The sequence below is a fragment of the Meles meles genome, chromosome 7, assembly GCF_922984935.1.
Source record: "Meles meles chromosome 7, mMelMel3.1 paternal haplotype, whole genome shotgun sequence".
Taxonomy (NCBI): domain Eukaryota; kingdom Metazoa; phylum Chordata; class Mammalia; order Carnivora; family Mustelidae; genus Meles; species Meles meles.
In genome coordinates this window covers 17,882,116-17,899,473 of record NC_060072.1, presented here as the reverse complement: position 1 = coordinate 17,899,473, position 17,358 = coordinate 17,882,116, and the positions used below count along the sequence as shown (strand labels likewise).

The 17,358-nt window shown below is 45.1% G+C and overlaps 2 protein-coding genes and 1 non-coding gene across 3 annotated transcripts in view; 1 reads left to right on the top strand and 2 right to left on the bottom strand.

Annotated features, from left to right (window-relative positions):
- Positions 1-3,764, bottom strand: part of NT5DC3 (5'-nucleotidase domain containing 3) — a 54,129-nt gene extending 50,365 nt beyond the window's left edge. The window contains exon 1 of the mRNA XM_046013367.1: positions 3,504-3,764. Coding sequence (XP_045869323.1) covers positions 3,504-3,705 — 202 coding nt within the window. The 5' untranslated portion in view covers positions 3,706-3,764. The remainder of the gene's footprint in view (positions 1-3,503) is intronic.
- A 1,332-nt stretch (positions 3,765-5,096) lies between these two features.
- LOC123946567 (putative tetratricopeptide repeat protein 41) overlaps positions 5,097-17,358 on the bottom strand; it is a 75,756-nt gene continuing 63,494 nt past the window's right edge. Inside the window, 2 exon segments of the mRNA XM_046011992.1 lie at positions 5,097-6,006; positions 6,114-6,243. Coding sequence (XP_045867948.1) covers positions 5,328-6,006; positions 6,114-6,243 — 809 coding nt within the window. The 3' untranslated portion in view covers positions 5,097-5,327.
- LOC123947803 lies at positions 6,347-6,454 on the top strand. The gene has a single exon (XR_006819836.1). It is a non-coding gene; the product is annotated as a U6 spliceosomal RNA (small nuclear RNA).

The following is a 17,358-nucleotide window of genomic DNA, read 5'->3' as shown; positions in this document are numbered from 1 at the left end:
CCAGAAAGCAATAACCAAAAATGAGAAAAAAACAATTCTTTTTCTTCTCTTCTAAATTGAAAAAAAAAAAAAACAAAACTACATGTTTTTGTCTGATTATCGATATTTTTTCTGACCTCTCATTCCTACAGACACAGGTCAGGTATCAGACCCTAGCATTTCTCCGCATCCCCTGTGTACTGAACAGCCACTTGCTCAATGCCAAAGCCCTTGGGGTCTCTTGTTTCCCCCAAGCTGGCTGTCACTTATCTGTCACCAGTCTCCCCATCCATGTGACAGCGGTCCCACACCTGGTGCAGGCAGGGACTCACCCACTGCGGGCCCCTCACTCTCGGACCTGCCTGTCTGTGAATCAACAGCCTTTAAGTCCACAGCTAAGTGCTTAATAAATTCTTGAACAAACTCATGCAAGCAGGGCATGTATATACTCTTACAGTCTTCGGGAAGGGCCAGTAGGGATGCTGCAGCCCCGGACAGGGTGAAAAAGGAAAGAAAAGTCAAATGAAAGTCCCTGTGTTCTCAGGGGTGAGACATGGACCTCATGGGTATGTGCTGGGGGCATGAAGATGGGGACAGGGAACCGGAATACCTGCTTCACAGACCCGTAACACCTGAAAAGGCTTACACAGTCTTTAGTCCAGTGGCCTCATTCTACAGAGAGAGACACCGAAGTTGGAGAGATCAGGTGTCTTGGTCAAGAGTTCAGCACTCCCCCAAGCTGACCTCTAGGTCTAGGGACCTAGACCCTAGAGCTAAATAACCCACCTCGCCATCCCTCACTAAGCATCTGTCTGAAACTGTAAGTTATTTAGTAACTAATAATAATAGCTACTAACTACTGTCCATCTGCTGGGTACTAAGCCCGTGCTGAAAATCCCCACATTATCCCAGGTTACTAGTGAGGAGACTGAGGTCAGAGAGAAAAGTAACCTGCACCTGAGCTCACAGAGGTAATTAAGTCTCCAAAATCTGCTCCGAGCTGTCATATCCCAAATTTCACTCTGATTATCACACCCCAAAACCCAAACTCTGGCCCGATGCTCATCTTTCTCACCCAACACTTCAACCATCTCACCCACCTTCTACACCATGGATGGATTTATTCATTCCTCATCAAACCCTGTAACGCGGTACTACCCGCACCCCATTTTATAGATGATGCAACTGAAGCTTCACGAAGAATGGCGACCACGTGGCCTGAAGTTCTTATCAAACTAAACGTACAATTACCATGCAACTGAACAATGGCATTTAGAGAAATGAAAACATGTGTTCACACAAAAACCAAAACACAAATGTTTACAGCAGATTTATAATAGTCAAAAACGGGGAGCAATCCAGATATCCCTTAGTGTTTGAAGTATATTTAAGTGGTTCACCGTAGTTTAAAAAAACAAAACAAAAAAGAATGGTTAAACTGTGGTACATGCCCTCCATGGAACGCTACTCAGCAATTAAAAAACGTGCTATACAATACACATAACCACCCGGACAGCTCTTCAGAGAATTATGCTCAGTCTCAAAAGCCAATTCCAAAAGGTCACATATTCCATGATTCCTTCTACAGAACACTTCTGAAATGGAGAAGATAATTCCCCAGAGACTACACAAAGCAGCGGGGGTATAGCTCTAAAGCTAATGTGAGAGATCTTTGTAAAGATTTATTCTGTATCATGCCCGTAGAGCTGGATGCTTGAATGTACATGCGATAAAACTGTACAGAACTAACTAGGCAAACACAAGTAAAGGAGAAATAGAGGACTCTAAGATCTGTGAAATGGGTCAGTATCAATACACTGCTTGAGATAATGTATCATTGTTTGGCAAAATGTTACCACTGGGAGAAACTGAGTAAAGGGTATCCCAGATCGCCCTGTATTAATTTTTACAACTGCATGTAAATATACAATTATCGTAATTAAAAATTTCAATTAAAAAAAGTCTTGCGGGGCATCTGGGTGGCTCAGTCAGTTGAGAGTCTGCCTTCCACTCAGGTCATGATTCCAGACACCAGGGATTGAGCCCCACATCCGACTCCCTCCTCAGCGGGGAGCCTGATTTTCCCTCTGCCCTTACCCCCTTCCATGTCCGCAAGCTCTCTCTCTCTCTCTCAAATAAATAAAATCCTTTTTAAAAAAAAAAAAAAAAAACTTTTTTAAGTCTTTCAAGTCTTAAAGCTGAGGGAGATGTTCTATATTTCTTTCATCTAAGATCTGCCATTTCCCGCATCTGCAAAGCCAGTCTTCTTTCCATCGTACCACACAACTACTTCAAAAAACGGTACACATTTTAACTCTGAGCAAAGGAAAACTAAAAAGCCCTATTTCACAGAAGTCTGCATTGCTAGCCTCTTTCGAGTTCCCTCAGAAAAGTATCCCAGTTGGTGAAAAGAACCCCCTTGCTTTCTTTCATTAAACTGACTTCCGGCCAGAAGACTGAAAATGTGATCCTACCAAACGTTCTCTCCCACCAAATAGTCTCCTTATCTCCACTTGCTATCTTCACCCCACCTCACTCCCAGCAACAGTATTTGAAACAAGTATTTCAATTCTAAATCTTCCTTGAAAGAAGCAGCACCAATGACTTATCACTGGCCCTTTACACCAGCTCCCAAACAGCCAGCTGCTAGAGGAAGGTAGGGCAGCACAGGAAACAGGACAGAGGATTAGGGGCGGAGACAGACCCCAGGTCAAGGTGTGACCTTGGCCAGGTTCCTTAAACTTGAGCCTTGCTTTTCCCATCTATAGGATGGGGATGTGGCACAAATATTCCCTTCTAGGTATTAGAATTCAAGCAGACAGTCGGTGTGCCTGGCCCTGTTATTTATCCAGGCCTCTTTCTGCCTCTGCCCATTTCCCTTACTAACCACAGAACCAAGTTGATTTTATGTTCACCTGGCAACTAAGGACTCACTCCCTGGAACTCCCTCCTCAATTAGGTTAGTAGACAACTCAGAACACTGTCAACTTGGGACCTCTCCTATTTCAAACACAGCAGAAAACTAAACAAAACGAAACCACACACAAGAAACAGAACCAAAAAAAAGGAAAATCAACTCCAGCCACTGCCACCTGCCTGGCAGCTCAGCTCCGGAGGAACTCGCCGCCTGCCGGACTCCGGCTGCTTCTATTATTACTGCCGGTTACTAACAATACCTAACGGTGAGCGTGGAGGCCGCTGTCTCCCAAGCGATGCCCGTGAAGACCAAAGCGCTTCCGATGCGAATTTCTGCTTAAAAATCGCAAGAATTTATAAAACTGCTTTCCCGACAGGGGAAAGCAAATTTATAAAGTTTCTGGAGGCGCATTTTTCCGCGTTTCCCGGAATCGCACTGCAGAGGAGATGTCGCCGCAGCTGGGACTGAGGGCGACCGAGGGTCACGATTAGAGTGCCCCAGAGGTCAGCAGCGGGGCCGGCGCGGGTCGGAGGCTGCCCGCTTCCCCGCCGACCGCCTGCGACGGGCCCCCTGGGTCCGGAGGCTCTGCGCGCGCCGCCGCACTCACCGTCCGTGCTCCTCTTCGCCTCCCGGTAGCGCTCCCACAAGTAGCCTTTCATGTCCGGGGCCGTCCCAGGTGCTGTGCACAAGGGCCGTGCGGGGCCCGCGCGCGGCCGCCCCCGGGCCACACTCCCGCAGCCGCCCCGCAGGGCCGCCGCCGCCCTCGCCCCGGCCCCACGGGCCACCGCCACGGCAGCCGCCGTGGCCATGCTTGCCGCCGCCCAGCTGCGAGTGGCACCGGGAGCAGGACGCCAGGGCTCCGCCTGCGCTCGGCCCGCTGGCGGGCAGCTCCCTGCGTCGGAGCACGTGGCGGCGGCGCGGCCCGCCCTTTTGGCCGCCTCGGGGGCGGGGCCACCGGGGGCGGGGCCTGTCCTGCGGGGGCGGGGCGGGGGCGGGGCCCAGTCCTACCGGACAAGAGTTGGGGCGGAGCTCTGCTGGGTGAAAGACGGGGTCGGAGGCCGGTCTGGGAAGTCCTGGATCCCCAGGCTTAGATCTTTCCCGTGCCTCCCGTAAGGGACCAACTGGGCCAGGTCCCATATGTGGGCTGATGTGTTTGAAGGTCATCTTCTTCCCCCGCCCCCGCCTACTGCAGAGCCTAAAAGGACAGTGCCCCTCCAGGGATTCCTGGCTGGAGAGGGAGGCCCTCAGGACACTGCCATCCTGCTCCTCCGGCTCCTGCTCACGCTCACCGGGGCGGTGCACCTGTCTTCCTTCACATCTGAGAGGCTGCACCTGTCTTGTGCATTGTGGTTCCGCCAAAAACAAACAGTAACCCCAGCATGCGACATTTCTGTGTGGCTGAAGCCGATTTGGCTGCTGCAGGCACGACCGATGCGGCCCACCCAGAACCTGGCTGAGAATCATTGAACGTAGAGGACTTCCCAAGCTCTCGGTTACTGTGGTTACCGATGGGAAGGGTGTTCGGTAGAGGGCAGGGGAAACTCTCCAGGCTGCACACAGCCTGGGAGACCACACTGCCTGCCGTGTGTGAAATAGGACACGATTTAAAACAACCCAAGCGTTCACTTATGTTTAAATTGTGGGCTGGAGGCGTGGGAGGATGCTTTCTGGAACAAGGTGGCCTCTGAGTTAGACCGTTACAGAGAACAACTACTGTTCATTAAAGGCTTGCTGTGTGCATTATCTAATGCAGTCCTCTCGGCAATCCTGAAAAGCAGGTGCTGGGATTTCTGCCATTTTATATTTAATGAAACTGAGGCTAAGAGAAGTGAACTAATTTTCCTGAAGTCATACAGCTGAGTCCATTCTCCCATTTGGCTTCCTAACATAGTATGTAGGATTTAGTTGGGTGATGAGGTAACCAATAAGTAACCTCAACAGTTAATGGGTAACAAATCACTGGTGAGAGGTTATTGATATGTTTAAAACAGATATCAAACCCATAGGCTTTGGGACATTAAACTTACTTTATGGTTTTGGTTTATTCTTTTCTTATTCATGTTTCATAAAAAAAAGTGTTGGTGCTAGCAATTATAAATTTTTTACATGGAAAATCAATTCATAAATCCAAAATAAACTATAGCAACATAATTGTAACACAATTAGAACTTTAATAGCACTGCTTTAGCCTATTTTTAGACACGGAATCTTGTAAGAGCAACATTCTTCACCTACCATACAAATGTGAATCACATCAAAATTGTTCTTTTTAGCTAAGATCTATTACAACATTTTAAAGAGCTAAAAAATCAAAACCCTAGACTTTGATTATCATCACCTCTAAGAGTTATAAGAGAAAATATCTCATCAAAGAGTTCTAAACAAAGACAGCTAGAAAGAAATTACAGACGCAAAAATCCAATGATAATTTTTATACTTTATTAGTATCATTTGAGGTCTTCAACAATTTGGTTTCAAACTGAGGTCTACTCTCAAAACAACTCTTCTGGGAAACTGAACTGTAGTCTGGGCTATGAAAAAGCCACTTTTCTGATATGAACTCAGATATGGATTCCCAGGGATTATTTGTATTAAAAGACCCTACTACCAAGGGATGCCTGTAAATTGTGGTGATTTGGCCTTTTTCACTCTTGCCTTTAGCTGACAAAATCCTTTGCCATGAACACTTAACGACACCATCCATTTTACCCAAAGATAAGATCTTAGAGGAATAATCCTGCTTTTTCAGTGAAGCTTCTTTCTCTGGGCCATTCCATAGCTCAAGATTATTTTGTGTCTTCCAAGGGGTCTTCTCCTCAATAGAAATGGAAATAATGGGTCTCAAGACCTTTTTCCCTTTTCCGGAAGCACATTTTGATTTATCTGCAATTGTATGAGCTGCCAAGTCCATGCTTTTAGCTCTCTGTAGCTTATCTGTGTTCATGCATATTGCAGAGCTCACTGTATTAGAACTGTGAGCACTGTGGTAGTTTAATTTAAGCAAGTGGTCCCATAATGAGGTGCCATTCCTGGAACCCTCAGAATACCACCGGTTCATGCCTTGAGACCAACATCTCCTACTTCTGATCCATTCAATTTCCCTCAGCAGCCTGCAAAAGATAAAAAAACAAAAACAAAAACAACTGTCAAGCAGTCACATATCTAAGGTGAATAGCCAGAAGCACAATTCTTGTTGAGACACAGAACAGAAACTCACTGCAGGATTCCATGGATTGATGAATGAGAAGATCCCAGGTAGGTCGCCCTTAAATCAAGCGATCTGTACAAATAGCCCACTGCTTCAGTGATGACGTGATGACCAGAGTCACTGACCAGCAACTGACCTGCTGGATATTTGAAAATAAAAATATTGGAATTTTAAAAAATCACTCCTAGTTTCACATATGTAAAAGAGAAGGGTAGGAAAAAATTTCTAAAACATGGCATTGGGTGCCTACTTTGGCAGCATAGATATTAAAACTGGAATGATATGGAAAAGATTTAGCATGACCCTCTGCACAAGGATGACACACAAATTCATGGAGATTCCGTATTTAAAAAAAGAAAAAAGATGCCATTGGAACATCATCTATTGCAGTATTCCTGCTAAAAAATTTAACCTAAGTCTAATTATAAGGAAACAGTCAGATACAAATTGAAGGACACTGAGGCGAGGAGGGTAAAGCAGAACCTGACCTCGACTCTTCAAAAATGTCAATGCCATGAGAAAACAAAACAAGCCTACTTAAAGTTCTAGGCTAAAAGAAGACAACCAAATACAATGGAAGATCTAACACAGGATTCTGGAACAGAAAACAAGTGCCTATAAAGAACATTTACTAGACCACTTGGGGACATGGGACTCTAAACTGCACATTAGATAAATAGCCTTATGCGATGGTTAAATTTTCTAGGTTTGAGCATTGTATTGTGGTCACATAGGGGGTTGTTCTCATACTCGGGAAACACAAGCTGAAGTATTTACAGATGTAAATGACATATCAGCAACTAACATTCAAATCGTCAAAAAAATATATGGTGTGTGTGTGTGTGTGTGTGTGTGTGTGTGTGTTTATGGAAGAATGCAAAGGTCAAAATGTTAACAACTGGTGAATATAGGCAAAGGTCTGCAGGTGTTCATTATACAGTGCCAGGTGTCACTGTCGATAATTTAATATCATTCTCTAAAATGTGTTAAAAGTAAAAATATACACATATATATATTTTACAACCTAATTTACTAATGGTACTCATTTATTCATTTTACCCATTTACATGGCTGCTTTAAGAAGCTGAATTTATACCCCTGGTTATAAACCTAATAGAAGGCCAGTGCATATAGGGTCAATCTGGATATGTGCCAAAGAGACTTCACCAAGAATATTAGGGTGAGGGGCATCTGGGTGGCTCAGTCAGTTAAGTGTCTCCCTTCGGCTCGGGTCATGATCTCAGGGTCCTGGGATGGAGTCCCACATCGGGCTCCCTGCTCAGCAGGCAGTCTGCTTCTCCCTCTGCCCCTCCACCTGCTTGTGTGCTCTCTCTCTCTCAAATAAATAAAAATTAAATCTTAAAAAAAAAAAGGCGTATCATGGTGAAAACCACTAGCAGATGGCCCAGCCCCTGTTCCTGGATTAATAATAATAGTAACAACTGTAAATTACATGAGTGACTGTCATCTGTCAGACCTGTGTAATTCTGTAAGGCATACACTATCATCACTTGTCTTTTTTTTTCTCATTTAGGTTTTTAATAGGACATACATCCACATGGTTCAAAATTAAAATGTATAAAGATATAAAGGAAAAGTCTCTCCTGCATCTCAGTCCCCATCTATGCAACTTTCTCCTAAAACACGTGTCCTTCCAGAGAGTTTATGGTGCATATCCATCGTCTTTTCAAGAGTAACTTACTCCAGTTCATGGTAGACCAATCCTCATCCCCAAGCCCTTGTCCTCCACTAACGTACTAAACCACCCCTTCCCTCATACTGGAATATTCTTCTTCTGAGGACCAGCTGGTGTCTTCTGCTTGCAGAAACGTTCTCTGTCTCTCTGCTTCATGAGTCATAACCCAGGTCTCAAAATCTGGTAGGGAGTTGTAGCTATTGGCTCTGCTTAGCAATCTGTGGCTATTTTGCCTTTTTTTGAATTATTTTCACAACTCCCTATGATGTTCCCAGTTGGCCCAATCTAGCACAGCAGAGTGTACTTGTGAATCACCCTGTTCAAGACAGCCACATTGCATTGGCCTTAACTAGCCTCACAAGAGAAAGTGGAGAAGAAAGCCAGAATGTCTCATGTGGCAGCTGAACAAGAACCCATTCTCAGAGGTCCTCTGGAGGCCAATAACCACACCGCACAGAATGTTCATTCTGCCCCAGGCCCTTTAAGAGGTTCTGACTTGTAACACAGACCATGGTCCTCCACACACACTATTTCAGGCTTCTGTTCTTCAGACTCCCTGTTGGCCAAACACCTTGGCTCCCCAGACCCCTTTACCCCCAGGATCCATTCTGGACCTGTATCTATAGCTTTGACCTCAGACACAATCCAATTCTTTCTGGCAACAAGCATTGATTGTAGCTGCCAGGAAAGGACATCCTTGCATTAGGCCCAACCCCAGTCCACCCCATCCTCCCTTGGGGTTAGAGTTCCAGCTCAGCTGGTCGTTCCTCCCAACCCAGCACAGAAAACACAGCAAGACGGGTTCATTTAAACTGGAGAGAAATCACTGAACCTCTTCTCACTTCAACCCTTCATTCTGGAGGGGAGGGGAATCTAACATAAATTGGGCCTGTTTGTTACTCTGTGTACCTCCTCTCATTCAACCCTCAGAATAACCCTACAGGCCAACATTATTTTCCCCTTTTGGTCAGTAAGACAACTGAGACTCAGAAAGCTTATGTCCAGAAAACAGCAGAAATGGGCTTCAAAGCCGGTTCACTGAGATTCAAGCACCATAACTTCTAGAAGTTGGTAAAGAGAACACCATTCTCCCTGTTGCATTGGTTAGATTTTTCCATAAAAATATACGTAGGAAGGAACCATCAGTTACCTTCTCCATTTTGAACTCGTAGACGTAATGTGGACGGAATGTGAATCGGAGGTGAGAAGAGTGGGGACAGGCCCACCCACTACCTGTTCTCAGATTTTAAGTGATAAGTTTTCCTAGTCCTCCCCTCCATGCACACACTTTTTTACCGCTTAATATTTTTTTAAAAGATTTTATTTATTTATTTATTTGACAGAGATCACAAGTAGGCAGAGAGGCAGGCAGAGAGAGGAAGAGAAGCAGACTCCCTGCTGAGCAGAGAGCCAGATGTGGGGCTCGATTCCAGGACCCTGGGATCATGACCTGAACTGCAGGTAGAGGCTTAACCCACTGAGCCGCCCAGGCGCCCTTCGCTCAATATTTTTTTAAGTGGTGTCTTTACTATTTCCTCTGGAAAAAGAACAAGATATTTTATCTGAAGACAATCCTCAGTCCTTTTAAGTATTCTTCTAAAGTACAACCTTTTCTAGTCGTTATTCTACTGAAATTTAAGCCTGTTCCGCCTGCTTCCTCTACAGTGTGCTGTCACCTCCTTGGTGGGATTGCGCAACGCCAGGCCTGTGTCTGCTTTCTCCCCAGCCCAGATTTGCATTGCAAGTGGTCGTCAACGGGTAGCAAGGAAGATCTCAGGTGTCCTCAGGAAGTCTCCCGGAATGGCTCTGTGGACCCTGCCCAACAGGAACTCCCCACCCCCGACCCTCCAACCCCCCACCTCCCCACCCCCACCACCGCCCTGCTGCGTTGGGAGAGAATGGGCTAGAAGTAGAGACAATCACTGTCTCTATTTTCCACCCAGAAGAAGTGCTGCAAATGTGTAATGAGGAAGGAGGATTATGCAATACCTAGTTCTTTGTTGAAAGCCTTTTTTTGTTGTTCCATAAGTATGCTATGTCTAAAGTTTCTTTGTGAGAAGTCCTTCAGTTTGAGAATTAAGCTTGTTTGCACATTATTTCAATAAACGTCTACAAACATGTTAGGGAGGGAGAAAGCTATCACTGTCTCCAATAGAGTAGAAAGTTGCAGTTGGCTGTCTCCAGGGGCCTTCACTTTCTGCCCATAAGGAAATAATAAAAGAGGGTGGATATGCGTTTGGCGGTGGAGGGGTCCTATGCCCCACCCCTTTTCACTGAGACCACTGACTCGTCTGCTCACAGGGACCAGCTGCAGATGGCAAGCTGCAGCCTTTCACGGTCTGGACTCAGTATTGCATGAGTTCACTCCACCAATTCGAAGGCCTGTGCACAACCCACCTTTGGGTAGAAAGAACAAATTCATTGTTCTCTCCTTCATGGGATTTGGTCCCTACCACTCCACCAAAACTGAAGGCTCCCTGTGACCTCTGTGTTGCGATGGTCTGCTCTCAACCTGGTGGTCAGTTGCCAGGCCTCTCCCTTCTCAGCTTCCATGACGTTACTGATTCTCAGCCTACCTCTAGAGCCCGTCCTCATCTTTGGTACAACGCTTCGCACTGCCCACCCTCTAAATACAAGCATTCTTCCAAGTTCTATCTCCTTCCATCTTCTTGTCTTATATTCTTCTTAGCTCTTTCAATCATTCTACCAGGTTGAGCCATCAAGCATATGCTAGGGACTCCAAAATCTGTTTCTCCAACTCAGTCTTACAGCTCCTAAGCACCAGACTCAGGTGCCCTAGTCCCTACTGAATGTCTCCACGTAGATGAGATTCAAACTCAACGTGCCCTAAATGAGCTCATCATGGCTCCCACTCTAACTCTTGACCTGTGCTTCCTATCCTGGAATGGCAACAACCTCGTCTACCAAGATGCAATGACCTAAGGTATAGCCATAAACTGGGGGATACCTTATTCTTTTCCTCACCTCTCACATCCAATCAAACATGGAGCCCAGTTGGATTTACTTCCTAAATCTCAAATACATTCTTTTTCCCCATTTCTAAAGTCCTTGTCTAACACAAGAGACTGTCCAGTTCCCTCTCACCAGTCCCATCCTCTATTCAGCCATGAGAATATTATATCTAAAATACAAATCTATCCAGGACGATTTGTGCTGGAAATTCGAAAGCAGCTCCCCTGAAAAACCCTTTAATATGGTAGACAGGATTCTCCATGCCCAGCAGCTCGCTTTGTTCATGTGGATCCTTCTTGATTGAAATGCTTTCCTCACCTTCTTTACCAGACAAACATCTGTCAGGACTCACAGCCAAGTCACTTTTTCTGGAAAGTTTTACTTATTCCTTCTTTTATGTGCTTCCCCATACCCTCTACCAACATCTGTCACAGCACATATCTCACTGATGTCAAATTTTTATGTGCTTATCTTCCCAACAAGGCTACAAACTCCTGGGGCCCACAAACAATACAAAGAGGATGGGATTGAGGGTCAGAGACTGGGTTCCAAGTCCTCAGTCTACTACTTACTAGCTGCAAGAGTTTGGAATGTCACTAGGTCTTTCTGATCCTATGATGTTATTATCTAATCAACAGGATTCTCTGATCAATTGTACCAGGGTAAGTATATAACATATCTGCTTTTTTCTCAACTTTAAAATTAGCTGAGTAATCTCTAGAGTCCTTTCCAGGTTAAAAAGGGTTCTAAGTGGGGCACCTGGTTGGTTCGGTGTCTGACTCTTGATTTCAGCTCAGGTCATGATCTCAGGGTCGTGATATTGAGCCCTGTGGCATGCTACACACAAGTGTGGAGCCTGCTTGAGGGTCTCTCTCTCCCTTTGCCCCTCCCCATCCACCCCAGTTTGCATGCTCTCTCTCTGAAAAAAAAGTATTCTAAGCTCATGAGGGCTATTAGACATTCTCCTGCAACTAAAGGTACTTAGAAACTTATAAGTCTTCGACTCAGGTCATGATCTCACGGTCCAGGGATCAAGCCCCAGGTCAGGTTCCAGGCTCAGCAGGGAGTCTGCTTCTCCTCCCTCTGATCCTCCCCCTGCTCATATTCCCTCTCTCTCTCTCTCTCTCTCTCTCTCAAATAAAAAAAAAAAACTTTAAAAATAAATAAGTAAGTAAATAAGATGAAATCTACACAAGAAGTAGAGAGGAAACCCTGTTAACAGACATGCATGAGTCTGCTAGATTAACCAGGACCCTCTATTTCCTCTGCAAAATAAAACAGGCTGTGCCCAGGGCACACTCAGAGCCTGCAGCCAGGAGGCTCATCTCTGCTCTGCCCACAGACTTCTGTTCCTCACTGTTGGGTTCTAGTGTGACCAAGAGTCAACTGGATTATTAGTCTCATCTTGGTAACTAAATTAAGTACTGTACAAACTGATGAGATATTTAGTGTGGAATAAGGAGAGTTGTTTTCTGTGAAAAACAGGATGAATGCTCTGAAATTCTTATAATGAGCCTGGAAGAAATTCTTATAATGAGCCTGGAACCTGACCCGGGGCTTGATCCCTGGACCGTGAGATCATGACCCGAGTCGAAGACAGGTGTTTAACCGACTGAGCCCACCCAGGTGCCCAAGGTTTCATTTTTAATGGGTTATAAGTTTGTAAGTATCTTTAGTTGCAGGAGAATGTCTAATAGCTCTAATAGTAAAAGGTTGAGGGAAGAAAGAGGGAGCCAAAACTGGAAATTGTGGGTGATGCATTTTGAGAATGATGACATCTCATTCCAATCAGAGGACCCAATTATTGAAAGAAAGACAGAAACAAAGGAAGGAAGGAAGGAAGGAAGGAAGATAGAAAGAAACAAAGGAAGGAAGGAAGGAAGATAGAAAGAAACAAAGGAAGGAAGGAAGGAAGGAAGGTCTTGTATCTAAATTTAAAAGTTTGGGAAAATGATTACATTTATACATGTAAGTTAAAATAAAAGGCAGTCTGTCTATATCACTTGCTTGACCTTTTGGAGTAAGGGACCTACTGCTGTAGAGAAGAGGACCATGGCTGAGCTGAGCATTTAAAAATCATATGAGGAGAGAGGACTGACTCACCCTACTGAAAATCACCCACTAGAGCTTTTGTTTAATTTCTCCCTTCTAAATTTGACTGAGATGGTTGGCATTTCTTTTTTAAAAGAATCCCAGGGAGAGGGAAGTAACATAAAGTTCATCTAACCATACTTCTTCCAAAATAAACAATTCGGTACAGAACACTCAGCTTGACATAATGTAATATGAAAAGCCACATGCCCACTGAAATCAGTTCTCAAAAGGCGGATTTAAAGCATTTATCGGAAAAAGAGAACAGGAGGATGGCTCTGTGTCAGAAGTAGTTTGGAACACAAATCACAAAAATCCTCTTTTCATCAGCAGGATTAGTATTAAAATGTCCAGAATTAACCATTTTAGTAGGTTAAGATTTGTCTTGGAACTGGACTGAAATTGAGGAGAGACAAGCTGTAAAGGATATATTACAAGGAAAGATTTCGGTTTTGAATAAGTGCCTCACAAAACCATAATCAGAAGAGGAAACAAACTGTAGAATTTATTGCCCCTACAAATCCATCACTTAATATGTGTTTACTAATCTCATACATAAAAATGCTATAATTAAAATCTGGATTATCCTTGCTGGAAGCCCACTATCTTCCAGTTTGGAAGAGCATAGTGGATTTTACATGTTGATCAAATATAATAAGAGACTAAGAAGATGCCAAGACTTTCAAGCTAGCAATTTATCAGTGTTAATCTATTATCCAAACCAAAATATGAAAGGTCTACTGATGACCATTGTTTCCAATAAGTTAAAATGTAATTTGGGTCATTTCTTTCAAAGGTGTTGGCCTGGAGCCTAGTTCCTGCTTCTTTTGGATGCTCGGCAAATTGTGTAAATACCCAGAAAGAACCTGTTGATGTATTTCCCCACCCTTCCTTCCCTGGCAGAGCCCTGTCCTACAGCTAGCACGCTTTCTCCTGCTTTGACAAGGTCCCTGACCCTGGGAGTTCAGTCTGTTTGAGAGGTCAAAATACTCACACTGGAAAGAAAGAGAAACTCAGTGTCAAAAAAGGATCCTTTGGGGGTACCTGGATGGCTCAGTCCGTCAAGCGTCAGATCCTTGATTTCAGCTCAGGTCATGATCTTAGGGTTGTGAGATGGAGCCCCACATCGGGCTCTGAGCTGGGCATGGAGTCTGCTTAAGATTCTCTCTCTTTCTCAGGGTGCCTGGGTGGCTCAGTGGTTTAAAGCCTCTGCCTTTAGCTCAGGTCATGATCCCAGGGTCCTGGGATCAAGCCCCGCATAGGGCTCTCTGCTCAGCGGGGAGCCTGCTTCCTCCTCTCTCTCTGCCTGCCTCTCTGCCTACTTGTGATCTCTGTCAAGTAAATAAATAAAACCTTAAAAGAAAAAAAAAAAAGATTCTCTCTCTTTCTGTCCCACCCCCACCAAAAAAAAAAAAAAAAAGGATCCTTTGAGCTTCTTCATGACTCTGGCATGACATATTGTATTAGAAACCTCTCATGATGGCTACATTAAAGGAGTGACCCCAGGTCCCCCACAATCCCTCTGCTTTGCAAAAACCTCGCACTAGTTTGCAACAACTCTTATGGTGACACCCCAAATCCTTGACCAGGCCTGGGGGACCGTGTTCAGCCCAGTACCTCTTTGACATTCTCCTCGGGCACCCTCCCCCCAACATTAGTCTCAGCATTCTAGCCACCTTGGCCTTTCTAGCTCCTTCCAGCTTTGCAATTTCTGTTCCCGCTGCCTGGATGACTCTCGCCACCCTACCCCTCTTTACTTAGCAAGTGATTTCTCACCCTTCAGAGTCAGTATCCCCATCACTTCCAGACAAACATCCCTAGTGCATCCCCTCCCTCCAACAGATCCACATCCCATTAGTGGTTGAATTTTTCCAGGAGAGCATTTTCCACGGTTATAGAAGCTCCTGTGTACCCAGCTGCCTAACTACCATCTCCATAGAACTACACAGCTCTGTGGTTTTGTCTCTAGTCATCTGACAGCTATCTGCATCAGTTTGAGCCAGTATTGGCAGCGTTGGGCTCTCTCCATCCTGCTCACTGCTATATCCCCAGGAACTAAAACACACATTGTCACCTAAGAATCTACGATTGACTAAACTCTTCTCGGGCTCTTTTCCAACCAGGTCTCACTTTGGGTTTCCATATTCATCTCTGCATTGTCCAGTTTTAGCAAGAATCCTGCGAAGTCCATGTAACATCCTCAACTCTGACCACCCTGGACATCGGGTTCCTCATTCCCCATCGCACCCCAGATAACGCCTGCCTTCAGCAAGAACACCGTTAGGTTTATTGCACCAGAATTTCTTATCCCTGATGTTTCCTCTCAGTAAATCTCCCTCTGCTGCTCCCCTTGCTTGTGTGCTCTCTCTCTCTCTCTCTCAAATAAAAAAACTGGGGGCTTACCCAGAATAAGGGTTGTTAGCAGAAATAAGTTTTATCTGAGTGACCCATCTATACAGCAGGGCAAACACCCAATAACCAAACATCTGTTCTTTACTGTCCTCATAAACTGCTCCTTTCCACTGAAGGCTCCGTTCTCCTTAGTTCAGGCCAACATATATCTCTCATTCTGCCTGTCTTTAGAATTTCTGTGTCTGTGTGGATTCCCCAAATGTGCGCTATTAAATCTGGTTTTTCTCCTGTTAATCTGTCTCATGTCGACTTGTTTCTTAGTCCAGCTGTGAGGACCTCTGAAGGGACAGGAATTCTTCCTCCCCAATAATGGACAGGAAATTTGTTTCACTCTGAACAGGGAGACAGACTGTCGACAGCCTTAATGAGCTCTAACTGTGAATAATTTCCAAAACAATCTCTTGAAGAGAATAAGCCCACAGGGGCATCACGGACCCCCCGGCCTTCTTCAGACTTAAATCTCCACTTGCCCACACGCAGGACTGCCTACAGACCAGTACACTGCCGCTACCACACCGCCTGCTCTACTCGCCTGCTTCTTCACCTCCTGTCCCACCCTTTCCCATAGCCCCTCATGACAGCCCCCGTGGCCCCCTCCACATCTCTCTTTATTCCGACCTTTGTCCGTGCCTGTCTGCTCCCTAGAACCACACCCTTCTCTGCCAGTTCACACCCTCCACTTCCTTAAGGGTTCCTCCCGAGAGGTTTTTCCTGAAAAACCTCCTGCTACTGATCGCTGTCTTCCTTTGCACTTAAGTGTGGACTATCAACTCTGCAGAGGGCCTCAAAGCACTCAACACCCTTATTTTACAGAGAGGGCCAGAGATGGACTTGGGCCCAAGAGGATGTGACTTGCTGGGATCCCATGCCTGATTCTAGCCACGCGAGAACTCAAACCCAGTTCCGTCTCCTCCACTCAGGCCATGTTCTAAACCTTCCACATGTTACATCCTCTATTGTAGGTTTGTTTTGCCTCCTAACAAAGTAAGTGGTTAGTGAAAGGCGAACGTTGTCTTTTGTTTTCATATCCCGGGTACACTTAGGACAGTCCTCCAACACAGGGAACCTTATTTCCACCTGTTTGTCTGTGACTGCAACCAGAAAAGACCAAGACAGATTGTTCCCAAATTTAGAAGGTATGTGTAGGATGATCTAAATTGAAATACAGGCCATATGGCATTCATAAAATTTATGTTGAGGGACCTAAGGGACAACTTCAAATTGGTAGGTAGCCCACTGCAGAGCACCCTAGGAAATCACCCCACAAGACAAGCTAGAGACAAAAGGAAGCAACAGTTGCATACCCGGACCTCCAATCCAAAGTCACAATGGGCAGATGCAAGCAATGACTTGTGTTAGCAGCGATTTCAAGCTGAGTGCTTCCAGGGGGATGGGGGACAGTAGGAGGCTTGTTTTTCTTTAGAGGGCACATAATTCTCCCAAACCATCCCCGATCTACAAACTAGTTGGGTAAGATAAAACATGCTTGCAATTGCATTATGCATTACAATTTATAAGGATTAAAATACATGTGCGCTGAATACATAACTGGTAGTGGTCAGTATACCGTGGTTCTTGTTTTCCTTGACGCAAAATTACATAGTGTCGAAGGAGTGCTCTGATGACCCACGTTCGGTAACACTTTTACTACAGTAGGCCTAAGATTCGGTCTACAAGGGCGCGTGGTGAGGAGCCGGGAGTGTACGTGGCTCTGGCTTACTTCTTATTTGATGGAGTCCACACAAACACATTCCATTCAGAAAGACACTCTCCATTGAAGGTAGGCAAAGGGGATCTAGAAATGCTATCCCAAAGCATGCCACATTCCCAATGACCTAAGGATTACTTTGAGTGGAAGGCTTTCGAGTTCTTAAAATCCTGTATGTGCCTAAAAGCAGAGTCTCCCAAAAGGACTGAAGCATTATAAATTCCCTCCCCAGGGCAACTCACATCTTCTCTGCTGGGACGCAAGAAGCTGGTACCACACCTAGACAGACATTGTTACAAACGACACCTCATTTCTTCTCCTAAGGTTCATTAATCTTTCCAAAAAATAATTTGCTTTTCCATTAAATGTACTTG